The following is a 27,684-nucleotide window of genomic DNA, read 5'->3' as shown; positions in this document are numbered from 1 at the left end:
TGACGTCAATGCAATGTCTTCTTTCAAACTTTTTGAAGCAAAGAATTTAACTGCCCGCTTTGTACCTACTCTTACAATTACAATTGGCAGGGCGAAAGGTGAACCGTCTAAACTAGAGTCTTCTTGCGTCTTTTTAGAGAAGGGTTTCTTACACATGCGCACAATAGAAAGTCAGGTAGTTCGATTTTAGCCTGGAATCGTCGATTGATAATTGCGCGCATAGGCCCCGACAAAGTCAAATTTATCGACCAGTTATGTTTTAAAGGCCCATTGTGCTGCGCGATGGGCTAATAAAAATTGATTTGCTCAGTTTTTGATCATGTTACCTAGTACTCCTCTTGGGATTGGTTTAAAAGATTTAATCACGTGATTAAAAAGTGAACAAAATAAACTAATTTCTCAACACAAGTTCAAGAAACAATGTAAAGAAAGACCGAAAATCCCGGTAGGGATAATAGTACGGACTATGTTTTTATACATTTGAAAATAAGAAGAAGGGAAAAAGAGGAAAATTTTGAAAGAATTCTCTGCGGGAAGAGAAATAGTAGGATACAGAAACTAAAACAAAATAGTCGGTTAAGTTGCATAATTTCAGCCAACACGGAAGCAAACGTTCGAATCTGTAGAGGCGATCCCTTACGCAAATCGAACGTTCGCTTCCAAAATGACGGAAGTTACGTGAAAAATCTCTTCAAATTTTTATACTCATAATTAGGAGGATGGAGGAGGTTGGATGGTGTTTCAAAAACGTTTTGATGGAAGTGTGGAATTCTTTACTCGAGCATGGAAAGAATGTAAAGAAGGTTTTGGAAATGTCGAAGGTAAAAAATTTCAAAGATTCAGAAATGTGAGCCTAATTAGTAGTATGGCATGGTTCCCTAGTCAAGAACACAAGCTCTATACATTTCATTTCACGAAAACATAAATATCGTATTTTATCGTACTAAATATTTTAGAGTTTTCCATACCTTATCGGCCCTTTTTACGCCGGCCCTAATTTAACGCCGGCCCTTATTACGCCACAAGCCCAAAAATAACGCCAATAAGGGCCGGTGTAAAAAGGGCCGATAAGGTATGCAATAAGTAGGATGTGGGAAAACCGTCCTCAAAAGCACTAATTGAAAGGCCTCAAAGTCTCCTGCGACTCAACCAAATAGAAAATAGAAAAGAATTTTTTCAAATTTTCTCAAGTCTATAGAGTCTATATTTTTAAAAGAATATTTCCTTAATTATTTGCAATCCTTCACAAAGGCGAACATTGGCTTGGAAACAAATGGCTGCATTTGATGACAACAAGCGAAAAATACGATTATTTAGTACTCGCCAAAGATTTCCAGGGGGTAATTCAAAAATCCAAATTGGTTTGCGTCCGAATCGAAGACGAAGCTCAAAATTACGGAATCACTTATCAAAGTGTTATCAATTATAATCACAACAACCCGTATGAGAGACGTGTTACAGGTACCGCAATGAGTTACAACGGTAGTCAGTTCGGGACTTATGATCGGGATACGTCTAAGAACTGCGATTCGAAATATGGTCCGTGGTGGCATAAAACGTGTCATGTCAACGCCATGAATGGTATATATCCCGCTCGAGAACAGATTTCTAGTGAAGCTAATGGGTTGATTTGGCATAGCTGGAAGGGTTACTTGAAGTCGTTGAAAGAAAGTTTATTGATGGTACGCCCACAAAAGTTTGTCGCCGACGAACACTTTTAAGACGACGCCGGCGAACACTTTAAAGACAATTAAAATTCAGACGCTGAAAAAAATCCTGCACAACTTATCAAAAATTTTGAAGATTGATATTTTGGCTTTACGTTGCTGATATGGAGCACACTGTCACCACAATTAACTGATATTACTGATACTTTGTTCGCGCGAAACTTTTTTAATGACGTAATCGTTTCTGTAGGCGATTGACAAAAAGTTTTCACTCATTTTGCGCGAAAGTGGAGATCAGCCTTAATTATCATTTCCCGTAAAAGGAAAATCTATAAAACACTTTCTATAATTCAAATTCCTCTTAAATTCGAGCAAACTGGGCTTTCCATTGAGAGTTCAAATTAGCGAGAATTGAATATACTTTATTCAAAAACATAGCGTTGCAAGAGAGCTAATGTAAGATACACAAGATGATCTTCCATAGACATAATAAGCTAATAAAAAACTTACTGGAAAGCTCCCATGATCGGTAACTCTTTCGTATCCAGCACGATGACGTCACTGATTTTGGAGAACATTTCGGTGAAAAGGTCACGTGACACCAATAGATTATCCATCATGATCTGCGAGAAAGAGAAATTGAACAGGAATATCAAATACGAGTTTTTTTCTTGTATTAACAGTTGTCAGTTACTACAAAAGGTAATACAGTCAACTTTCTCTAATTCGAACCTCTGCTATTCGAATCTCTCTATAATTCGAACTAAAATATTGGTCCCTTCAGCTAGAGATTGGTATAGAATACTTTCTATAATTCGAATCTTTTTCTAATTCGAAGAAAATTCTTGGTCCCTTGAAGATCGAATTAGAGAGAGTCAACTGTAGTTACTCTTGATACTACATCCTAGATATGGGCGTAGGTATGGGCGTTGCAGTTGGGTCAACCGCCTTTGCCTAGTAGGCTCAGAATTGAAAATACGGACAAACGACATTAAAAATTTGACTTTCACTAATGTATAGATAAGAAAATTATTAAGGACCTACAATTTTCTGTTGCAAACTCTCAATATAATTATCAACATCTACTTTGCTTGTTCCTTTCGCTATAAAATGAAGAAAAAGATTTTGAAGACTCCTTTAAGCAGAAATTTATATAAAGCAGAAACTAAATTCCGAAAAGGCGCAACTCAAGATTTTAAGTCCTAAAAGAAAAGTAATACGAATGATCTTAAAAAGTCAATATTTCGATTTATTTGCTAAATCAATATCAAGACACAGTGATCTACATCTTCTGTGGAAAGTTTATTTTTTTGAATCTATTAACTTCTGTATTCAAAAGTACAACATTTTCGTGACCTAATAATAAATCTTGGTACGTCTTTTAAACGGTCCTGATTCTCTGAAAGCTTTTCTCCTTTATCAAGACAAAACAACTTTTCAACGTATTTACAGATTAATTCTTGATTGAAGTTACATAAATTTGGATTAAATTTTGGACGGTTGTTGAAAAACAGGTTGAAAGTTTTGAACCGTCCTTATAGAGTCAGGGAAAATTTAATAAATTTTCCCAAAAACTATATAATCTGTAAAAAGTAATTCATGATATGCACCATTGCAATGTCTTCCGTTCCACCCAATAGCTGATTGGTTGAAAGTGACGTATTGACTGCTTTTACGTCACTTCCAACCAATGAGCTATTGGTTCCGTGACGTAATGTCAGAAGACATTGCAGTGGTGCATATCATGAATAGACAAACCTCTAGATGTCAATAACGGGTCGAACTTCATACATAACCCCTCACGAGGTATTTCGACAGCCTCGACTCGCAACGCTGGGTTCTCCTTATTTAGACTGTCGCATAGCTGAAAAAAAACAAAAACTTGTCACTTGATTTTTGGAAAAAATATAGTCAAGTTTCTATGACGCTATCCACTACTAGACAAGAATATGTTGTGAAGTTTGTGACCCAAATTGGGTTTTTTCAAGATTCTGAGGGTCAAAATAATGATATTCCGATGTTATTACAATCGTTATAAAAACTAGGTGCTTAGGTGTCCTAGGGTAAACAAGAAAAGACGACAGAATTAAAACTTTCGAATGAGATTGACCCTTGTGGTATATTCCAGTATGATATGTTTAGAAATTTGGATTGTGCACTGACTTTTATATACCCTGGACCGAGCTATATCCGCCATCTTTGATCAGAATTGGTAACCGAGAAGAAGTCAGAAATGTTAAAAATCAACGTCCTTACGGCGCTACCTCATTCGAGGAAATAAAGTATTCGATGAAATGTAGACCTAGCGCTTCCGATGCATTTTCACCGCTATTGAGTGGTGCTACCATTCGGGTACCACGTTCAAAAAAACCCCGATCAAAGATTTTACTTGGCCAGGATTCAGAAACCTGGTCCAGGGTATATAAAGGTCAGTGGGATCGTGCTACCTACCTTCTGATTGAATGAATTGGTCAGTCTTTCCGATACTTCGATCTTGCCTCTTGGTGCTGCAGCCAATATCTTTCCTTTCTCTGGAAGAAAATAAAACAAGGCAAAAACCAATAATAGCTACAGTAGCCTCTGTGTAATTCGAAATTCTCGTTAAGTAGAATTTTGCGTTATTTGAATCATAGTTAAGTCTCCATAACTGGAGCACGCACGGCAAACGCAAATTTGTTCGGGTTAAGGAAATTTCGAGTTATAGAGTAAGGTTTATAAAGCATTTCTAACTGAAGGGACGCTGAAACTTATTCAAGTTAAGGAGATATTCGAGTTAGAGAGGTTCGAGTTAAGGAAACTCTACTGAATATAGCTTTCAAGTCTCTCTTTGGCCCGCATATACCCAACATTCTCTAAAACTAGTACCCCTCCCTCCGGTTACAAAAGAAAAAGCGTTTGGAAGGAAGCAAGGAGGCTGGGACCGACGTACGAAATTCTTTTCAGCAAAACTCAAAAAAAATGACAAATAACTTCTTTTTAAATGTAAACTGGCATCACAGAAGCGCTAATAATGTGTATTTCAAAAACCATTATGTATAATTTGGCAGTAAAGAGACACAAAACCATGGAAACATTTTCTCCCGATAATGCTATCCGAGAAATTAAGTCTCCGAAATTAACATTGAAAAATTAAATCTCCCGCGAAAATTTATCCCATTAAATTAATACCTTCCGTATCGTCCAGAGTCAAGGGGAGACTCGGTGAAGCTTTGTATTTGTAAATAACCACAGGTGATAAACCAGAAGGCTGTTCAATCCGTTTGACACCGTTGATCACGTCCAGTCTACTGATCATTTGTTGTGCCTGTGGAAAGAAGAATCATCACACTAGTGAACTATATTTTTGGTTTGGGTGTCTACCACGAAAGTCGGTTTTCAAGGATATACGATTTTTACGGAAAAATCCCTACGAAAATGAAAGAATTTCTGTGAAAAGTAGTCTAGCAAGATAGACGAAGAATTCAGACATAGTAGAAATAAAGCAAAAAGTAATGGAGAGAACAAATTTTAGTTTTTACAAATTAAATCCCATAACAATCATCGTATTATCATATAATGTCTATACTACTGTATTACACACATTATAAACGACTCCAGTCTAGTAAAAAGTGGCTTGTCAGCAACAAAAATAAGCTTCCGCAAAAATGTATTCTCCTAACTTTCCTTAATCTTCACGAGCATTTTTGAGTATTTTTTCGAGACCTAAGAAATAGTGATCGACACAAAACTTTTTTATGTCGGATGGAAATGGATTTTAAACATCAAATAAGGCAAGATTTTGAAATAAACCGTTTATTTTGGAGGCGAAAAGCCTCTTTTTCTACATCGCTGAGAGAATTTTTATACTGCTTAAAATCTCAAGATTGACATGTGCGATAGATTGACTCAGTGAATATAAGAGAGAAATTAAAATTCTAAAAGTGGTAAAAACTTCTTTACTAGGAGCCTTATTAGAAAATTTCATTCAACTTTCTTACCAGGACGGATGAATGTTCAATCATGTTTTGTAAATCGTGTGTCCCTGTATCCGAGAAATAAAAAAGTATCCAGGCTAATACATGTTTCTTTTTTATAAGCATAACATTTATAAGCATACCGAGACCTGAATTTGTTGAAAAAATAAGCATATTACAAGCATATTATACTGAGCTTACTTTTGAGTGTAAACGCGGCAATCGTTCACAACTTTCCTGAAAAATCTTTGTGTCATTACTTATTTCCCTATCCTCATGTATCAGTGTTGCAATTTTTCTGTCTGTAGACGGATATCCGTCCAGTTGAGATACAAATATATCATTTCCGTCTTGCCAGTAAGAGGGTTTTTGGTTCAAATGACCATCTAATCCTAAGGTTTCCGTCCATATTCACAAAACCTAGTTGCAACACTGATGTATAGCAACGACAGATTTTGGAAAAATTGGAGAATCGAATTTTTCGGAAAAATAAGCATATGATAAACATACTTCGAACCTGAGTCTAAAATATCTCTAAGCATAACTGAGCTTGTTTCCCAAAAAACATATGCTTAAGAAACATGTAAAAAAATAGCGAAGACCGGTAATCTTTAGTATTTTCAACATCATCAATAACAATAAATCTACGATGTCCAGGGATAAATTTTGGTGTCCAGGGGGTTAAATTGCCATAGGCTGATAAATGAAGATGTCCAGGGGTAATTAATTCATTGAAAAGATAATATATCGTCCACCCCCAATGAACGGATTTTTTCTGAAAAAGCCCATTTGCTCTTTAAAATGACAAGTCTCCTCCACGGCAATTTTTTACTCACCCATAAACTGCACGATGACCCATACACATAATGCAGATAATTTTTCTGTCGAGTCAGCAATCAGTCCTGATAGTTCAGCCTAAAAAATTTATAACACAGAGAAACTTTTGGAAATAGCTCGAAAGTATGCTTATAGATTAGAAGCCTCAAACTAGAAGCCTCAAACTAGACGATAATCCAATTTTGGAAGAAGTCTCGATTTTTGGATGGAGGAAGATATCTTTATCTATAAGAAGGCGTATGGCAGTTAAATTTAAAGTATTTTTTAAAATAGAAAATTTCGAAATGTATATTCAGACAAAAGGACATTGGCCTCAAACTAAATTGTGGGTAACAGTTTTATGTATGGCTTCATTATAGCGCACCGCGTTTAATCTAAAAATAGTGACAAATCTGCACAAATTTATTCGTTTGTACGACTTGCAATCCCATCCTCCTTTGCGTTAGTTGCTCTTGCACGTGTATTACTTACAATATCAAAAGAAGTGTAATAACTTTCACGGTTTTCCAATCATTTCGAAATGAACTATGGGATTGAAACTCGTACAAATTTGAGTTGAAATAATTATGACGTATGCGACGCGGAGCGCTAATAGTAAAACACAGTACTTTTCTAAGAGCTTCCGTAAAAATAAGACTCTCGTCCTACCATATCCTACGATATCTGTGTTTTCGAAATAAAAGTTAAATAACCCCACTGATAAAATAAACGAGAATTTTGTACCTGAGTTGTATTGTTGCATCTGTAGTATGTCTGTATTTTACCGATAAAATATCAAGTTAAGGTTATATCGTTGTAACTGACCAGAACTTGGACACTTTGTAATACACGTTTTTTATATAAGAACAAACTATATAAAGAACATAAGGCTTAAGTTAAGAACATTTTAAGGTTTTGTGAACCCTAAAACAGCCCATTTCTTAGGGAATGGACGAAAATGGACAAAATACATAAGAAATGGGAACAATAAAAACATGTTAAGAACATTTTTAGGCTTGAAACTCAAAAAGTTAAGAACATCGAAGACTTCAAAAATTTTGGATGTTCTTATAAAAGAAAACGTGTAAACAAAACTGATGTGTGCTGATTTACCTTCATCCTCAGTCTATCAGCATCTAGACAAGTCAAAAGCTAACCATCTCCGTCGCAAAAAAACACATATACATAGACTCGGTCGAGAAGTTGTGTTGAAAAAAACGCAGTATAGATTTTATATGAAGAACCATCATAATTTATACCAATTTAATTGTGTTATGGCCTGAAATTACTTCAAGGAACGACAAAATGGAAAACAGTTTTAATAAGAATTAGGGTGTGAAAGGATACACAGTGAGGCAGTGAAGATATACCAAACCATCTCGATAAATTCAACGTTAAACTATCAGCTGACGATGCAATCTGAAGAAATGAAGATAAAAAGTACAGTGAGAATTAAATTCCAAAACATTGGACTTGTTTTATCATATTATGTGCATCAACAAAATAGTTATGTCACTTGGAAGACTTTAAAGTGTGAAAGAAGCAAATTGATAAAACAGAAATAAAGCGGCTGCTTATATTGGATTCTTCGTTCTTTGAGAACAAGGTCTAGAAATGCTTATGTATACCTTTTGAGAATAGCATTTCTATTACCTGAATGGACGGTTGAGTTTGTGAGAGCGCCAAGTTTGCAAGCGTGTCACTGTAAATAGAACGCAACAAAAAAGCTTTTATTCTAAACATAATATATGCAGTAGAATTCCAGATGGCTTGACACACAGCATTGCCAAACCACAGATATCTTACCGATATTCTCTAGAAAACTAGGTAGAGCTACTATGTTCCTAGGTGAACTAAGACAATGCACCATCTTTATAAGTAGACCACAGTGCTTGGTGCCGGCAATGTGATCAGTCATTCTCGCCATTCCCTTACCTCTTCGCTTTGCACTGGTCTAGTTGTTTGTTTTGATTGAACAAAATCAACCATTTTTGGAGGCTCCTGATTGTCTCAAGAAAGTTTCGGAAGAACAAATAGATAGACAGAACGACAGGCATTTATAAATTCTGGCTCAACTGAAATTGATAACTCACCCTTCTACGTGAAACCAAACGCCAGATTGTGTACAAATTTCTCGTAAACGGCTCAAGTTGTCAGTGTGTCCAGTGAGTGGTGTACCAGCATAAGCGATGAGAATAAGAGGTGTTTTGCCGCATGATACATCGTCCGTTAGAAGTCGTTCTAGTGCACTGACGTCCTTCAATAGAAAAGGATTAATTTTCATGAATAGTTGATTTTAATCAAATGTAATAGAAAATGAAAATGAACTCAGAATCAAATATACGCTAACTATTCATGTTTTGAACATGTGAAGCTAGATGGCTTCAGTTTATAAGTAAGTTGTTTAAAAAAATCTTACAGAAGTAGTAATTTTTCTAACAAAATAAAAGCTCATCCTCGCTAAAAAGGCTGTTTTTACCATAACTTCAAAGATTTTAACAACCGGACACTTAGAAGGAACTATATATGCAAAAAATTTTACAAGACGATGCAACTGCATCAAGTTTTTTGTGCTCTTCTAAAGGATTTATGTGTCGGTAAGGGTTCATACCGTTTAGCCAAAAACCCAAAAAAGTGAAACAGAGGGTTTAGCGAAAGCATTGATTCTTTTATCAAAGCCAACAGTCTTTTTTTGTGTTTTCTTTGTTCGCTAAACCGAGGGTTTAGCCAACAGACTGCACCATTAGATTTTTTGTTTTGCTAAACCATTATTCTAACCATGTACTACACATGCATAAGCCCTAAGCTTTAATGTTTTCTTCAGCTAGGGTACCATTTTGAAATTCATTGCTGTGACTTTAGGCATTTAAATTTAAAATGGTAGCAGAGAAATGTAAGATCGTAGAAATCGAATTAGCAATGCAGTAGCCTCTTCGTTTAGATAAACAAACCCAAACCATTTGCAGTTTAGTGAAACGGTTTGAGTTTGTTGGTTTTGAACATTAAAAGGTATGCAACCTAAAATAATATATAAAAGAGATGCTACCAATTAGTGATATCCACTCAACGATGTAAAAACAATAGATAACCAACTTGCCTTGATTCTCAAAAAACATCCGTGTTACGGTTGTAAAAATATTAATGACATTTTGCATCGTAAAAAGTGCAATTAAATAAAAACTTGCTTCATTTGCAACCTTCTATTGGACAGAATCGATCACGTGATGTATATTTCTCCAAAATTTGGGTTAGAAAAAGTGTATTTTTCTATAGGCAGCCTCACAGAAGGAATTTTTTAATTAGATATTATTGTTCTATAAACATTCATCTGTTTATTTTGTATCAGGCAACCTTCATGCACTTTTCATTCGTGAGATATCGCACTTCAAATCACACATATATTTTTTAGATAACAGCATTTTATGAGCGTTTATTTATCCAGATGAAGATTAAGTGGTATCAGGCCGATCCGTAGTCAATTTGTCTAAAGATTGGTACCTTTATCTTTTGAAAAAAATTCCAAAATTTGCAGTAAATAACAATTCAAATTTTCTATCAATTCAGTGGATGTCAAAAAGTGTGTCAAAATCTAGCTAAAAGCATAACACGCACTGCACACAGAGCTATTTAAAGGAGTGCTCATTTCAATAGGAAAACAATGGTTGTTCTCTTGGGAGAAGTGCCTTCTAGAGGTAGTTGGTTATCTATTATTTTTACATCGTTGATCCACTACTTCAATAACTGAACAAAATTACTTTAAATTTTTTTTATTTTGTTCTTTTTACTACCCAAAGTCAGAAAAAATGTGTGATCCCAAATATTAGAATATAATAATAATTACCATAGTGAAGGGTGAACCAAACATTGTATTACAGGGAACTGAACAAACACTTGATTGCGGAAGACCGAGCTGAAAACAAAAAAAGAATGCTATATAACTAATCAATCTTACCCCAAAAGAACTACCAGATGGCCCACCAAAAGCTAGAGGACTGGGTTCTAATTCGACAATAATAATAAATATTTCTAGACATTAGACGCAAGCGTGTTATCAAGCTAAATCTTAGGGTCTATTTGTTTCATCGTTATTTTTGCTATGCTATGGGTGCACTCATTTCAATTTTTTCTGTCCAATATTTGCTATCATTCCATGAGAGTTTTCATGGAATTTCATTGCACTTTTAGCAGATAGCATCTACAGCATTTATAGTAAGTGAAAAAAATAGGGCCTTAGCTTCTTTGTTTTATAACTTTTAAAAATGGGAGCCAAAGTATCTAAACCAAATCATACATTCAAAAGTATAGAAAGAATAATGTTATAAATTGTTTATAGGATCCAGATGATGCAGCAGATCAAATAAGGAGCATGCAACCTCCCTCTCTGCACATCACATCATGATGAAGAAAGTACAACAAATAAAAACAAACCTGGTTTTGAAGTTGTTTAGAGAATTCAGGTGGTGCAGCTGAACTGATATAAATAACAGGTGGTCTCGTGTATAATGCTGTGAAACCATCACTGGCATATTTCGGATATTTGGAATGTAGAGCAAGTTTGCAGACTAAAAAAGATGAATAAAAAAATATTTTTCATTTTCTTTCACATAGCTAGTATGGCAGTGTGAGTCTATTACAGAATCGAATAAAGAGGGCATGTCAAAAGAATTAGAGACTAAAATATCTTCAAACCTTTTACAACTCCGTCCAGTTCTTTGTTGTGAAAACTTGACTGTAAATTGTCCAAGCTAAAAAAGATCAAAGAACAAAAACAATGTTAATTTCATTTGATGGGCAAAAAGGTATAAATTATATGACATGAAATACAACAGCCTAGCATTTCAAAAATATATTAAAAACTGAGAAATTTATGGTCGACCAGGATATCACTAAATCAATTAGCCTGTAAATCAAAATCAGGTCATGTATAGATTTATAAAATGTTTTTATTATCCTTAATCTGACAAAATAAGCACAAAAGGACGTTACCTAAACAGCTCTGATAGCCATGTTTGACAATCTGAATATATCCTATCAGCTATGGAGTTGCGTTGATGTGATTCCAATAAGAGTAAATATTCTTGAAGACTTTTTGAAAGTATTGAGATATGATTCCATGTATCTGGTATGGTGGTGCTAGGAAAGATAAATGATTAAAGAATGAAGGTACAATAAGGTGCACTGTAAAATAAAGTTGAAATAGTTGAATTACAATCACAAACAAAAAGCATAGCATTTTTGAAAGAAATTTTTAAGAGCCTGCATCTGTAATTGGTGGTTATTACTAAAAATACGTTAATATAAAATGAACTATATTGGTGAATTGCAGAAATTGACATTGTATGATTTTTCTGCAACTCACCCATATGTTGAACAGTGGAAAAGAATCTGGCTAGTAATATTTGATTTTCCGACATGTTTCAGACTCTTAAAGTTTGATAGAAAGTTACAGCTCACTCACAATCCAAGGAAATAATGGTTCAACAAACAAATATGAAATATTTCTTTTCATCTTAGATAAAAATACATACCTTGAATTCGCGGGCAGCCTCAGATCAGATAGACGTTTCAATACTTCTGACAAATTCACCCCTCTAATAAAGAAAATAATTAGATAGAGAATATTGAGTTTTCAAGGATTTCTCAAAAGTCATATGAAAATCATATCATATCATATAAAAATCCATGGAGATAGCAGCTATAACCTGTAATGTCATATTGTATGATTTCTCTGAGATAAATTTAAAGACATAAGAAAATGTAAAAATATCCATCACACTTACTTATTTACATTGAATTTGTCAGAATTGTATTCACATCTGAAATACATAAAAGTAAGAAAGATTGACTGACATGATTAAACATTGATTGAGAAGATAACAAGCTAGATGCTGAATGGACCTACCTAATGATGAAAGTTAGATAGCAATGCGAGGAGAAAAATGAAAAAAATCAGTCAGAAAATATAGCGTTTAGCGAAAATGCATAACGCAATAAATTCATCATTGATTGTTGATGGGGGGAGAGGGAAGGGTTGAAGGGAAAAAAATAAATAGAAAGTTCTGGTCGCAAAAATCAGCTTCATTGACAATTGAATCATGCTTGATGGTGAGCATTGTTATCAATAATGTTTTTGTGTGAAAAACATAGAAATATAAGGAAAAAATTCAATGAAAATCTGCAAAAACGGCCATTTCCGGCATTTTCAACCGGAAAAATTTTTTTCTTAAAAATCGAACTCATGTTCATGTTCATGAACCCATATTTTGAGCATTGCGAATACGCATCTTTCTGCAAAAAATCAGAAAAAACTAAGGATGAAAATTCGAGAAAATGTCAAAAAACCGTTTTCTCCGGCATATTTGCGACATTTTCGGCCGGAAAAAAATATTTTTCGAGAATCGGGCTCTGTCACATTTTAGGTATTGTCATTTTGCATCAGTGTGCAAAATTTCATAAAAAAATATAAAGTACAGCTCAAGAAATTCAAGAAATACTGTCTTTCCGGCGAAAATAGGTTGTTCCGGCTATTTTTAAATAGTTCCGGCTTCATAAATCAATTTTATTGAAAATTGAAACATGCTTGATGGTGGGCATTGCTATTAATAATGTTTTGAATGAAAAAACAACCAATTATAAAGAAAAAGTTCAATGAAAATCTAGAAAAACGGCGATTTCCGGCATTTTCCCTCCACCGGGGTACCCGGAGGTAGGTCCAAAAATTTTAAAATCTAATTCTCGAGTTAAAATGAATTTTAACTTACTCAGTACAGCTAAATGTTTTTGCAATAGATTCTTTGAAATCATTGATGACATTCTAGGAAAAAGAATAAAAATAATTATGACAATATGATATCACAATTCAATCGGTGGTTATTCATGATGGTGGCACCAAGAGATTTTAGTATTGCAGAAACAGGGGTGGATCAATACTAAAATCTTGCCTTGGACATCATGATGTTTAGCCAAAACTAAAGACCTTTCTAGATTACCACACAAAAAAGCTGGGGGTCAACATGAACTCTAAAGCTTGCTGCAGGAAAGGGAAATAGTTTTGAAGAACCAAATATATACAAAAAGGTTTTAGTATCATTTAAATATCATGAAAACATCTTTATAAAGTTCGATTTGAAAGTTTGTTGTGAAAAATGTTAAAAAATTTGGGTTCCAGTTTCCAAATTAATTGTTTTTACAATAAAATTTGTCTTCTCACAACTACTCACAAATCCAGAAATATAGGTTATGTATAAAATCAACACTGGGGAGTGTTGATTTCATTACCTATATTTCTGGATTTGTGAGCAGTTTGCAGTTTTTTCATCGTCGTTTTTATTGAACATTTTCAACTATTATGTATCATATGCATTATGCAATATGCATTTTGGACCTGCCAATTTTGTGACCTCTCCCTACAGAATTGCCAATTTTGCTTGAGGGGAACATCCGTGTATAAACACCTGCCCCCTTCTTTTAACCCCCCCCCCTGGAATAAACGCCCACTTAAAAAATTCTAGCTTTACGATAGTGCTGCGGATAATCAGTGGATACCGTGAGTGGTCCTAAATCTGACAGCCCTGCCTAAATCCGACCCCCCAAATAACTGCTATGAAAAAAAATTCTATGTTTAAAAACATTCCCTCTCCAAGTTGAACAATAAACTATTGCAAGAACTCTCAAAACAAAACATCTAACAAGATGACTATAATGTCAAGATGTCAGTTAATGTGATCAAAAAAGTGTGAGTTGTAAAAATAATTATATACCTCTATTATTCTGAACCTGTTGCTCGTGTTTAAAAGGTTAACAATTTTGTAATAAAAATATGTTTTGTATAAGATAAGAAGCAATTATGGTTATTTTGATTCACACTTTGGTATCTTCATTGCCTCACAGTGAAGGATTTGTTTTTATTTTAGTTTGTATCTTTGAAAGACTCCATGTCGGATTTAGGACCACAGACTCACGGTAGTATTCAATTATTATTTTCATTCCTAGAACTTTTGCAAAAAAAAGGTTATTTTTTACTGCTATTCACATACCGTGAGATATGTAACTAGCAAACATGCAAATGAATGACCTGTCTACAGTAGTCATTAAAATACAAAGTTAAATCAAAATAAAAATGGTAGAGTAGATCTCCGAGCGGAGCGGCGTAGTTCATTTGTTTTGAAATTTTGCTGCTTTGATTGGTCAGTCATTTGATGGCTATGCAAGTTTCCCTCCACTGATGCAAGTTACCAGACTTCACGGTACTGAATTTAAAAAGTCTTATGTGGCATTTTTTTGCAAACTTCAAAAAACTGATTTTTGTCCTGCTTTTGCGGGACTTTAGCTTAAGTGCTTGCGTGCAGCATAGGGTACAAAGTCCAAATATGTGTTTCCTGTAATTTTTGTATGAAGAGTTAAGTCTATACTGCTAGACCAGTTTTCCGTGTAAATCATGGTTGCCCCCATGGAAAATTTCCAACATAAAACTCTGCCCCTCTAACAGTCAGGATTAACCACCTAAATAGGAACAAATTTCTTGATTTCTAAAATACTCCTATCCAAGGGGTCACTCACAAACCGATTTTAGGTTAGAAAAACGTCAATTGATGTTAGTGGGTGGATGGGTTAAAGGTTGTTGACGTTTTTTTTTTTCAAATCCAGAAACATTGATTTTTCATTCCATGCCAAATATTACTTCTCGCCATGTTTCTATTTGATCGCTACGTCTGTTTTGAAAACCAAAACAAACGGCCCGATGTTTATGTCTTTTCTTTGTTTGACCAACGGATTAGAATAGGTGGATTAACTTCTCTCGTTGCTCCCAAGAGAGATCCATTGTCTTCTCATTGTTACAAGAAAAATCTGTAAATGACTCTGCGCACTCCTCGTTTAGTTTTTTCATTGTTTTTATAAGAACTATTTTCCAATTTATACAGTTTCGAAAACGAATTTGTCCTATGATTCGATCAATTTTGATGATTTTGCAAATATTTTAAATCCTGCACTTAAGTTTTAGCATCAACAAACGCTAGACCAGTTTTAATGTAAATTTTTAATCTTTTGTCAATGGCAATCTTCAGATAAGTGAAAATTAACGTATGGTCTATAACTAAGAAACTATCGATGGGTCACGAATGGGTTGCATACTGGTGAAAGAAGACTGTATTTAGAATTAGGAAAATAAATTTCAAATTATTTGGCCAATTTCTGCATTGGATAGAAAGGGCTAAAAAAGTGCATTTTCTTATTTAAAATGTACCACGTGATACGTAATGACCAATGAAAATGTTGAAAGTAATGATTTTTTACAACTTTTTTACAACTTATCAAGTTTTAATTGCTAGCAAACTCGTAAAAAAGTTTGATAACCTAACGAGGAGTGTTTTCTATGAGTTCTTAATCCACCTATTCTAATCCGTTGGTTTGACGGCCCGAACGGCCCTTGAATTTTTGCAGATGGCCGTTCTTTCTGTCGTTGTATACTACGGAGATAATTAATTACGGGAATTTTGTGAACAAGTTTAGAAATTATCTCTGTTTCTTTTTTTCAAATATAAACTATGCGAGTTGTAGTGAAAATCAAGATGACTGACGAAACAGCGATGAAGGCAGTTTTTCATCGATTTTCGGGGATTTCAAGTGTTTGACGTTTTAGGGTGTGGGTGGGTGGGTCAGCTTTTCAAAACATCAATTGACGTTTTTCTAACCTAAAATCGATTTGTGAGTGACCCTAAGATATAAGTACTTATATAGGCATATTTTTTATTTTAAGGTAGGAACATTTTCTTTCTTCTCCAAATTTTTCATTTCAAAACAAAGTCGCTAGGCTACGTCATCATATCTTCCTCGTTTCGAGCGTAAAACTCCTACTCTTCGGGCTATGAGCACTGCTCTTGTTTTGAATATTGAAATTCTCCAGATAAATCGCATGCGCACTGAGGTTTTAATGAAACAATAGAGAGTTTCGAAGCCTAAGCCAATCAGCTGTGTTTTAAACATTCTTTTATTTAAAATCTCTATTGATAAACATCTTTTGTGAATGTTGTCTATTATGTTTAAAACCTATTAATAAGCAATTCCCGGTGGGGGTCATTAGTGGCCGCCTATAGCAGTGCCTATAGACCAAGAGTAAGGCCCAAAAGCCTGGATCTGTCTATTGTGTAGACTACAAAGTCGCATGTTCAAGTTATGACTAATAGATGTAATAATACAAAGTGGTTTCTTTTTCCAAAAATCTGCACTTTTCGTGGGTGGAGGGGTGGAAAATCTTAGCTTTTGTAAAAAATATCTTAAATTGGAACACTTGGCTCTCTTTACTAATAAACAGGATTTGATGAAGCCAGAAAAACAGGTGAATCCAATCGATATAATCGATGATCTTGAGTAATCGATAAATAATCGATAAGTAATCGATGGATTAGATATCGATTAACCGATAGAATCGATAGGTAATCGATACTCAAGATTATTTCAAAGCTCGATTATTTATCGATCAATTTTGTCATCGATTGTTTATTGATTATAGATCGATTATACTTCGATTAAATTAAGTATCGATTAAAAATCGACCGGCTATCGATCACAGCTTTTGATCGATTACATATTGATCAAAAATTGATTAATCGTCAATCAAATAGTTAATCAATCAACTATCGATTTGTGATTGATTATTTATCAGATTTTAGGGAGTGGTACTTTAATTGGATTAACTTTTGCCTTCGCAAGATTAAATTTCTCGATTTCTTTAATTTTCTTCATTTTTGCAAAATTAAAAGCAACATTTTTCGCTGATCTCGATTGGGATGTACTTTTGAATTGAATCCAATCCCCTGGTAGCATAGGGCCTAGAAAAGCTACTACACTCATTTTTTTATAAGCATACGGTAAATTTCGGCTGAAGTATTCTCAAACCCTCTGAAAGGCTGAACAAAAAAAAGCTAAAAAAAAAGCTAAAAAAAAAACAAAGTTACTGTTTTATTTAGAGAAGGGGCGTTATTGAATGGTTTGCCTATTTGGAGGAGCATTATTAATTCGAAAGCGGGCGTTTATTCAAAGTAATACGATCAGTATGAGATTTGGCAAATTCCATAAATTTTCTTTACTTCATCTTGGCCCTTTTTACGCCGGACCTTATTAGCGTTATTTTTGGGCTCGTTGGTAGAATAAGGGCCGCCGTAAAAAGGGCCGGTAATGTAGTCAATAGTCGGTCACGATTGGTATATAATCGATAACGATACGTGATTGAAGATAAGTAAATAATTGATAAGTAATCAATGCATGAACGATAAGTAATCGATGATTGTTAACAATCGATACATGATTGATAAGTAATCAATAGGTTGTATGTAGTCGATATGTGATCGATAAGTAATCGATAGCTTGGAAATAATCGATCTCTGATTGATACTCAAGATTTTTTGAAGATCTGATTACCTATCGTTTCTATCGGTTAATCGATATCTAATCCATCGATTACTTATCATTATTTATCGATTACTCAAGATTATCAATTAGGCTGATGGAAATTAATGACGATTTTCAGAATTCGATGCGGCCAAGTTTTCATTATTCATTATTCATTATTTTCCCATAAACATCTACTTTTACCAGATTTTTCGTTTTTCCTTATAGATAGACAATCTCCTCTTGTGTCTCCGGAACTCTCGTGTTTTTATTGATTCTTTTGGTTCCCGTTTGTACGAGCTTAAAGAGATAAATCTTTTTCTTCCCGCTAGAGAATTATATAATGTTATCTCCACAATATGACAAAATTAAATTCACACGGTAAAGACTACTAGAGGGACGTTCGGGTTGTTAACAATCTTTCTCTGCTCAAGTGGGAGGAAAAATATTGACAACTTTTCGAGAAAATGGCAAATAATGACAACTTGATGCGGCAGGTTTTTGAACACGCGGGCGGCTTACGGTAAACATAACATTAAATTCCCTCGGCCTTATACCAGACGTCCGCACTCGATAGGATCAATCATCGGAACGGCTCGATGACGGATCGATAGATTACTCAACGATCCGGATAGGAGATCGATGGAAGATTCAGCCATTAAAAAGTCTTGAGTATCGATCCTTCGTTGATCCATTATCCAGCTAGTATTTCAATCGAGTATACCGATTCTTCATCGATCGTTAATCGATTTGTTATCGATCGTTAATCGATTTGTTATCGATCGTTAATCGATTTGTTATTGATTGTAAATCGAGTATGAGTCGATAGGGTCGATAGGATCAATAAAAGATCGATGATAGATCGATAAATAATCTATAACTAATCATAAGCTTAAAAAAATCTTGAGTATCGATCCTCTATCGATCTCCTATCCGGATCGTTAAGTAATCCATCGATCACATATCGATCCGTCATCGAGCCGATGATCGATCCTATCGAGCGTGGACGTCTGGCTTATATCGATTAACTACGCCCAGACGATCTCAATCGAACGGAATCGACGATCGAACCAGTCGAACCAAATCGAACGCAATCGAACGAATGAAATTCGATTGTCGAACGCAATCGAATCTCAATCGAACGTCAAAATTCTGGGTAATATTCGATTGGTTCGATTGTTGTTCGACTGGTTCGATCGTCGATTCCGTTCGATTGAGATCGTCTGGCTTTATTCTTGCATTTTCCCAACATCCAAGCTGTCAAACATCACAAGCCGAATGAAATTACTTTCAATTTCCCGTAGAAATTATGCGATGAACAATCCGGGGGTCAATGAATCGACGATCGAACGCAATCGAACATCAATCGAACGCAATCGAATATCAATCGAATCTGAAAATTGCGGTAATATTCGATTGAGTTTCGATTGCGTTCGACAATTGAATTTCAATCGGTCGATTGCGTTCAATTTGGTTCGACTGGTTCGATCGTCGATTCCGTTCGATTGAGATCGTCTGGCTACGCCTGGGTGAATGTAGACAGTTTTCAATGATTTTGCCCCTGAACTGTAGATATTATCAAAATGTTGCCCCTGCCCTTGCTTGAAAAGTGAGCAATCTCTGCCCTTGAGATCTCAATGATTTCTGCCGCCATCTGAAAAAAACTGGCTGCTAGAAAAGTTTATATGTTTCTACAACTTCCTGGGTTAGAATTTCGATCTGTTTTTCCAAGGTACTGAATCGTCCTTCTTTAAAAATTTGATCTGTTTCCCAATTTTTCGGGTAAAAGGTCCTGGTTGGAAAGGGGAAACAGATATTTTGGCGGGGAAATGCTCGTCGGCTGCTTCACTAGTCTTCACTGTGCCATTTTGGGGCTAAAAACTATTGAACGAAGATAAGAAAAAGGGGAGAAGACCTTCCATACTATAACAGATAATAGTTAAGGGGAGCAAAAAATAACTCACTGAAAGGACCTGCATTTCAAGATCCTCCATAGCTAAATCTTTTGCAGGTTGTGGATCGATGTTTACTTGCCACGACTGACCATCAGCTGCCATGTTTTTTTGTGTGTGTCACGGAAGCGAAAAGTTTCACTTTCGTTTTCAACAATGCAAATACACAGATTGGCTTTTGATCAAATTGTTTTGTTATTAAAGCTTTGTCTTTAATTAGGCCCAAAGTACAATTAAAAGATATCCTAAGAAGAAAGAGGTACTCATAAAGTGACAAAACATTAAAAAGGTTAAAAAATGTAAAATTTCTCTCATTATCAGGAAATTTAAAATCAACTTTGATATCGACAATAATTTATGCGAATTATCGTTGCCGGTAATTGAAGACCAAAACATGAAACAAGATGGCGACCGGATCGGTCGGAGTCAACCAACTGTAAGTTTTTCACGAAAGAAATCAAACTCCATTTCGCCAGTTTTATCTGAATTTATAGCTTGAATTCACCCCTTAGGTATTGAAGCTCCTGCAAAATGTATAAAAATTAGTAGTAGACACGAGCGTTGTTTTGAACATATAAAATTTTGTGTCCAAAAACTCTGGAATTTCTTGTCTCTTCTTTTATTCAGTCTCATCTCATTTTAAAGTCGATGTGCGGCAATTAAGAATTTTCCTTTGATACAACGCGAGTGTATTTATAATTTAAAAAATATATACTCCCCGAGCTATGAGTACTTTTCTCACTACCTAAAGAATCTACCTAATTTTCTCTAGTGAACTTGATGGCAACATAAAATTTGCAGTGATAAGAGATCTTTACAACACCAAAGATGAAAGTGATAAGCAATTCACAAGGCGAATACTTGAAGAACAGCTTGAGAGCTCATTAGAATCACAACTCTCATACATTATCGTTGAACCTAAAGGAATCGGGGATGAAACAATAAAATGGATTGCAGTTGGAAACTTTCTTCACAAAAGTGCTGTGTTGTCAGGATTAACATGTTTATTATTGCCAATAATCACGCCAAAGCGTTTCAAAATGTATGTTATTGTACCCCTGTTTTCATTGAACACTCTGTGCACATTACTCTACAATCTTAGCTGGCAGTTTGATCCCTGTTGTAAATATCAAATTGAAAAAGATGATAACCGTCTAGAACAGTTGCATTTAGAGACATTGGCAACAACTTCTCCAGTTGTGCTTGTACACAGAGATGATAAATACAGGAAACGATTGCATAATATTATTTCAGTGCTTGTTTTATCTTATGCTGGTTGGAAATGTTTTTGGTATTATAAAAGCTAATGTTTTATTTAAAATTTGATCTTATATTTTGTAATTCGTTTTTTTTTTCTGATAGATTTTCTCAATACATTTTCGTATAACATTATTTGAAGTAGATTTAATGATTCAAAAATGAAAGAAAAGTTTATATACATGGAATACATCAGTGTTAACAAAATATTTGAAGGAATTCCTGGAATAAAATAAAATGGCAAAAATCAGGGGTCTTTGGCAAAAATACAAACGAGCAGAAACTTTCTCGACTTCACGATTTACGTCTTGATTCGCAAAAGTTCATGCTCTCAAAAAAATTCGCGAAGTAAATGTCGTAGATTTCGCGATTTTTCGTCCTCTCGAAAGTCTCTGCTCGCAAAAGTTTGTTTTTAAATTTTGCGTAAATTTATTCATTTGAGGTAGATTTATCAAATCGATACTTTGCAACGTATAGTGTCCAAATTTTGTTCATTTTGTGCATCAAGATCCAACTTTTGTCCATCTATGGAGGTATAAAAAAACAGGAGAGATGTATGCTATTGTAACCAAGCTCGCCCTTGTACGATAAAAAAAGTTACGATGTTACATAATCTCATATATCGTGCATTTTTAATAAGCTCTTTTATCCATAGGTGAAATCTTATTGGCTCATTGAAGTATTAGAAATTACATGAGACGAGATTCATTGTTTCTGACATCAGTGTAAGAAAATATTTGGACTAAAAAAGGCCTGTAAGCTTGGCAATCCTTCATCAAATGATAAGATCTTTCGATCAAGGGAGTAAGCCTAAGGTGGTTTTTTGGTATCCTTAGGCATCCTAGTTATGGAATTAGTCGGTTGGACTGGTCAAATCTGTACCTCAATATGATTTTCAGGGCCAAATGTAGGGTTCGTTGGTCAAAAAATGTTATAAAATTTTAATGGTTTTTGGGGGTCGGGCAAACTTGTTTAGGTCATAACTTTTGATAAAATTGTTTTTTTTACTTCAAATTTAGAGTAGAACTTTATTTTGGTAAGTAAAATCAAAATTTAAAATATTTTTTTCAAAATTGGACTTACAGGACCCATGGCTGGCCCCAGAAGGCCGACTTGGGTCAGAAAATGAGTCTTGTTTGATGCTTGGGGGGTATACCCATATAAAATTAATGAAGGATACTGAAAATGCTTTTAAAAAGTTCACAATAGGGTACTAAAACATAAAAAATGTACAAGATGACAAGTTGGCCTCTCAAAAAAATAGGGCGGGGAAGATTAGAACTAGAAATTTCAAAAATTCGCTTTTTTCGCTATTTTTGGTAAAATCTGACAAAGACTCGATGCAAATAATTTATTAGCTTTAAATTTTGAGAATGACTTCATTTCAATAGAATGGAATCTTAAAAGGGGAAAAAAATTTAAGGAGCATTGGGGACCTTCATCTGGCCCCAAGAGGCCGAAAATGGGCGACGACTTTCCTTTCTCTAATTTGGTCATATTAAGTGTTTGAGACCAATTTGAATGATTAAATGTTATTAAAATATCGTACAAATAGTTTCTAGCACTAGTATAATTAGAAAATAAAATAAAAATTGGTTACCAGAATAATTCCACGATGGGTTATTTTTCTTATTTGGCACGCCCTCACAAAAGGAGCAATTAATCGTTAATTGCATCCTGTAGAGAGCAATTAATCGTTAATCACACTCTCCAATGCCGCGCCAATGTTTACAAAATTGATTTTAATGCTTTCTTCTTACATTTTTTTTGCATCGAACGTTTTAATTGCATTCGAAATTTATTTTGTGGAGAAAGAATATCAATAAACAACAATAAAAGAAAAACATAAAGAGAAGAGAAAAATATAAAACTCATGCAGTGTAATTTCTGTAATTTACTTTCCTAACTGGGAAAAAGTAGTGAAAGTCATTGTGCGATTAGCTCGTAATCACATAATGGTCCAAAATCATTGCTTTACCTTTTCTTTACAGAACTTTATGGATAAACGATTTCACACAACTCATAATATTCGTATTTCAGGGACCAAATATGAAAGTAAGGCTAAAATGGGTCAAAAATGGCCATTTTCCCGAGTTTTTCGCCGTTTTTTGGTCCGGACACCCCCCTGTCGGACCCAAACCTACCATTTTTCTCATATTTCTAATATATTTATGTAAAGAAACCCAAATAACACCGTTTAGAGATGAAATGTGATAATTAACTAAGGAAAATAAGTCCAAAAAATGCAAACAATGGCTAAAATTCCGTTTTTTTCGGTAATTTTCTCCGGTACTAACCCCTTAGAAAATTATTTTTCAATTTTTTTTGCAGTTTAAAAAAAATTAGTATATTAGGAGTAATTCTTGAAAATTTGGTGCATTTTTGAACATTATTGAACGAGATATACTATTTTAAAGATGACATGGTAATTTCATTTCCTAAGGAAATCCAAGCAAAAATGAAAACTTCGCGTTTACCACCCCCTAAAAATGTTGAAAATTTTGGTCAAAAGCTGTGAGTTTGAAAAAAGCACCCTGATTTTTCTTAAAATATAGTAGTCAAGGCTTCCGAAAATCATAGTGAGGCTTCCTCCGTCGAGTGAGCTCGATTTGCCAAAATCTGGCCTCTAGCTCATGGGCTATAATAACTCGTACAATTCTAAAATTGCACTGTTATTTTTTTGTTTCGAATTTTTCTCGTCCTTTCGGACTCGGAAAATTAATAACAAAAAAATCACTCGAATTATATTCGAATTGCACTCGTTATCATGTGATTACATATACCAATTTCAACAAAAGAGATCTTTATCGTCATCAAAGTTATCATCTTCACTGACTTCCATATCAATGTCACTTTCCTCATCGTCATTCTCATCAGTTTCATACTCACATTCATCATTATCGTCCTCATAATCAATTTCATATTCTTCTGCTGGTTCCTTATTCGATTGGAAGTTGTCACATTTATGGTTGGTGCAAGCATCTGTACATTTGAGGGAGTTATCCACACAAGGGCACGATCCACGGACACGCTTCTTTAAACACGGGCAAAACACATTTCCAGAACTTCATCTGGAGCGGGTTCACCTTTTTCCACAAAATAGTGAGATCACCTTCGTCATTCTGGTCCCAACCAAAATCAACAGGCGATGGGATGATAGGGTGAGTTTGCAATGAGTTTCTCCATATGTAAACTTGATAGCAAGCACGTAGACTGTGTTGCCTTAGACTGTCAGCTCATGGCGGGATCATTTTGGGGTCGAGATGGCCATGTTTTGTAGCGTACATTTTGTAACGAACGTTGTTTGTGTTCGTGTCTTTGTGGCCATACATATCGCAAACAAAACTTGATGGTATTGAACTGTGCTTCGGTTAACTCTGGTGCATCTCCAAAAGTAGCAAATACGTTGATGTATTGATTGTCTTTCATCATCGTTTTTAAAGGTTTCACTTTGCCCTTGCCAGCAAAGAAACTGATCGTATCGCACCCAGTAAATCCATGAAGACCTAGGAGTGCTCTCGAAACCCTTTCTTTTTTGACGTCGTATCTTGTCTTAAGAGATTCCTTGATACCTTTTAGACTGATTATCCTGGTTTTACTTTTGACGCCAGTTTTCATGTGAATCTCAGCTCCAATTTAAGTTTCAAGACCAAGACAAGAGCGATTAATAGAACATCAGTATCAGGTGTATAGATGACTATTTTCCGGAAAGATCTTGATATTTGTTTTGTGTGAAATACCAGGCGCGTGTCTGCCTCCTCGTGGTTGCAAGCTAATGTTGGGTCTTCAGTACCACCGAGTTTAACACAGATTTCTTCATATGCCACATAAACTTGAGTCTTCCCAATGCAAGTGTGTTTCTTTTGCCATCTCGAAGCAAGAAACCAAATGAGGGTCATCTTATTTGCTCCGTTTGAAAGAAGTGACGATAGAATTGCTTCACCCTTTGACCACCAATGATCCTCTTGACCTCTAATTTACCAGACTCACGGTTTACGTGTTCTGCATTTTTAATGGTTTGCTCACGATAAACATCGAAGACGATATCGATTCTTTAAATCTTGAAAAACGTTAAAATAACCGGAATTCTCAATATATTTCAACCATGATTGTAGTTATTACTTACTTAATATCGAGTCGCAGAGAGTCTGGATGAGTTAATTCATGATATTTAAAAAAATACTCTCGGGTACCTAATAGTCGGGGGGGTTTGTATAAGCTTAAAAACTTAATGAGTGGGAGGGGGGCTGGAATAGAAATGTCTTGCGTGGGAAAATTGAAAAGGAGGCTAATAGTACAGCAAAATTAGGGCAAAAGAGAAAACCTTCAAAATTATTAATTAGTAAGCGGGGGGACGCTTATTAGGTACCCAAGAGTAGGTATCGAAAATCTTTGGGGCAAGTGAAAAGTTACTCTTAGAAAAGCTAAATATAATCAGTTGAGTTCGACTTTAGAAATATATTTTCCGCCCTGAGAGGGGCTCCCCCAGCGGTTTGCGTGAATGCGTGAATGGGCTTTTTTGGTTGCGTGAATGCGTGAACATCGAAAAAAAATTGCGTGAATGCGTGAATTGAAAAAACTTGCGTGAATCCATATTTCTATTGCGTGAATGCGTGAATCTGCCCTGTTTTTTGCGTGAACGCGTGAATTTTTCCTTTTCACAGTTTGTAGAAAACCCCAAGGTGCGCACCTATCCCAAATTCAAGGGATGCCAGGTGAAGGCGCACAAAAAAATCAGCGACTTTCAAATTCTCTATTTTTGCCCCCGCAGAAGCGTAGCGACGAAGAGGCACTCATAGTTTCACGCATAGATATTGGACTGGAATCTCGAAATTTTGTTGCGTTTTGTCGCCCAAGCATCCCCGTAGTTAGTCTCTTCCGTAAATGTTCGGTTTTTTTCCGGGACGGAAAAATGTTATATGCTATTACCATTATTACATATTACAATTTTAGTTTTGATTTAGCTTTGAAAAACTGAAGCGAGTGTTATAAATGCAAATCATAACAGTGTATGATATACTTTAGGCGTACAAACTTTCGCGAGCAGAAACTTTCGCGAGGGGACGAAAAATCGCGAAATTCACGACATTTACTTTCGCGAATTTAACGGAAAAATATTTTTCGCGAGCATAAACTTTCGCGAATCAAGACGTAAAATTGAGAATTTTCACATGAAAAAATGGCTTAGAGGGTCAAATACTTCTTGGATTGGCTTGAAATATTTGTCTTTTGACTTATTAGTATTTTAGCAGGCTAAAAAGTGCCATAAAAGTTAAATTTTATTCAAAGTTTGAAGTTTAACAGATTTTCTATTTCGTCAAGAGTTTTTCGCGAGCATAAACTTTCGCGAATGGCCCTTCCTAGAATTTTTAAAGACATTTACTTTCGCGAAAAGGGCCAAAATTCGCGAAAATCGCGAAAGTTTCTGCTCGCGAAAGTTTCTACGCCTAAAGTAACACGAATTACAATATTACTTGTGCAAATCAAAACAAACAAAACTGGTTATGATGATGATGAGCTGATTCATTGACTGGAAAAAGTTTTTTGTATGTCAAATTTTGTTTCTTGTCTTTGAAACTGAATACTAACTACTGTAATTTAGTCAGAAGTTCACTTCAGCAATGATTTCAATTCTTTTTTCCGGAAAAGAAATTTGTTTTTTTTGCTCAAGTTTTCAAATGTATATTTGATTGATATTTTTGTTCAAACTCTGATTATCTTTGTCTTAAACTATCTTTATTGTTTATAGAGCTTCTTGAGCTTTAAATACCATCATATGGTCGTAACTCGAGAAAGTCCTTCTTAACTTAGTAAAACAAGATACCGGCAAAGTACAAAAAAGTTGAATGATGTAACGCATATATAAAGTTGAATCCAAATGAATGTTGAATGTCAATCAATGTAAACAAACTTTTTCTTTTGGTCTTCAAAATAGATTTACCTCGCATAGAGTTTTTTGGGGGGGTTTCACTTTTACGGTATGACGGTATTGAGCCTTTTTACCCCCGGTAAATCGGTATTACGAGAAAAAAACGACGGGATTACGGTATTTCATTTTCTACCGGTATCGGTAAATTGCCTGTTTTTTTGTCGGTATTTCGATATTTTTATCAATAAAAAACGGTATTTCGGTATTAACCTTTTAGTTTCTTCATGAGTTTCATGCAGAAAAGTCTATTCCGCTATTTTAACCAGTAAAATTTTCTTGCTCGCTTCGCTCGCACAATCTTGGATGTCCTATTGACTTATTGTCATGGTGAGGTTATTCAAAATAAGCAAAACTTTACGATATCTAAACAAATATTTTCGTTTTTTTTCTGCGGGCGCATTTTTTTAATGACAACTTTTGTAATGCAAATACTGCATCCAACGAATCGCACTAAAATGATATGGTCGTCTATCCGTATTCACTTATATTGCTACTACAATACAATACACTGATACTGCAGAGACAGTAAAGGCGGTATTTACTCCTTCAATAATTAGTAAAAGTAGGTAGTTCTAAAAATATCTTGTGCAGCATCGAACGATTAAAAAATAGTTAACATCATGATGCATATTTTTGCCAACAAATGGTCAGTGTTAAATAAAACAAAAATTTGTGACCAAACAGGCATACTTGGCTAACAATAGCGTATTAAGGCCGTTTTT

General features: G+C 34.9%; 1 protein-coding gene across 1 annotated transcript in view; it reads right to left on the bottom strand.

Moving 5' to 3' along the window:
• Positions 1-19,947, bottom strand: part of LOC136817583 (pyridoxal-dependent decarboxylase domain-containing protein 1-like) — a 29,018-nt gene extending 9,071 nt beyond the window's left edge. Inside the window, exons 1-19 of the mRNA XM_067073907.1 lie at positions 19,789-19,947; positions 13,198-13,250; positions 12,217-12,252; positions 11,965-12,027; positions 11,423-11,569; positions 11,126-11,181; positions 10,865-10,998; positions 10,278-10,346; positions 8,530-8,693; positions 8,090-8,138; positions 7,784-7,855; positions 7,181-7,210; positions 6,457-6,535; positions 5,645-5,688; positions 4,836-4,971; positions 4,119-4,198; positions 3,426-3,531; positions 2,712-2,770; positions 2,178-2,290 (exon numbers count right to left, since the gene is read on the bottom strand). Coding sequence (XP_066930008.1) covers positions 2,178-2,290; positions 2,712-2,770; positions 3,426-3,531; positions 4,119-4,198; positions 4,836-4,971; positions 5,645-5,688; positions 6,457-6,535; positions 7,181-7,210; positions 7,784-7,855; positions 8,090-8,138; positions 8,530-8,693; positions 10,278-10,346; positions 10,865-10,998; positions 11,126-11,181; positions 11,423-11,569; positions 11,965-12,027; positions 12,217-12,252; positions 13,198-13,250; positions 19,789-19,881 — 1,583 coding nt within the window. The 5' untranslated portion in view covers positions 19,882-19,947. The remainder of the gene's footprint in view (positions 1-2,177; positions 2,291-2,711; positions 2,771-3,425; positions 3,532-4,118; positions 4,199-4,835; positions 4,972-5,644; positions 5,689-6,456; positions 6,536-7,180; positions 7,211-7,783; positions 7,856-8,089; positions 8,139-8,529; positions 8,694-10,277; positions 10,347-10,864; positions 10,999-11,125; positions 11,182-11,422; positions 11,570-11,964; positions 12,028-12,216; positions 12,253-13,197; positions 13,251-19,788) is intronic.
• Positions 19,948-27,684: the final 7,737 nt, after the last annotated feature.

Source organism: Clytia hemisphaerica, unplaced genomic scaffold (genome assembly GCF_902728285.1).
Source record: "Clytia hemisphaerica strain Z4C2 unplaced genomic scaffold, Clytia hemisphaerica genome assembly, whole genome shotgun sequence".
Lineage (NCBI taxonomy): Eukaryota > Metazoa > Cnidaria > Hydrozoa > Leptothecata > Clytiidae > Clytia > Clytia hemisphaerica.
The sequence above is the reverse complement of the archived record's forward strand: the minus strand, read 5'-3'. Positions and strand labels throughout refer to the sequence as shown.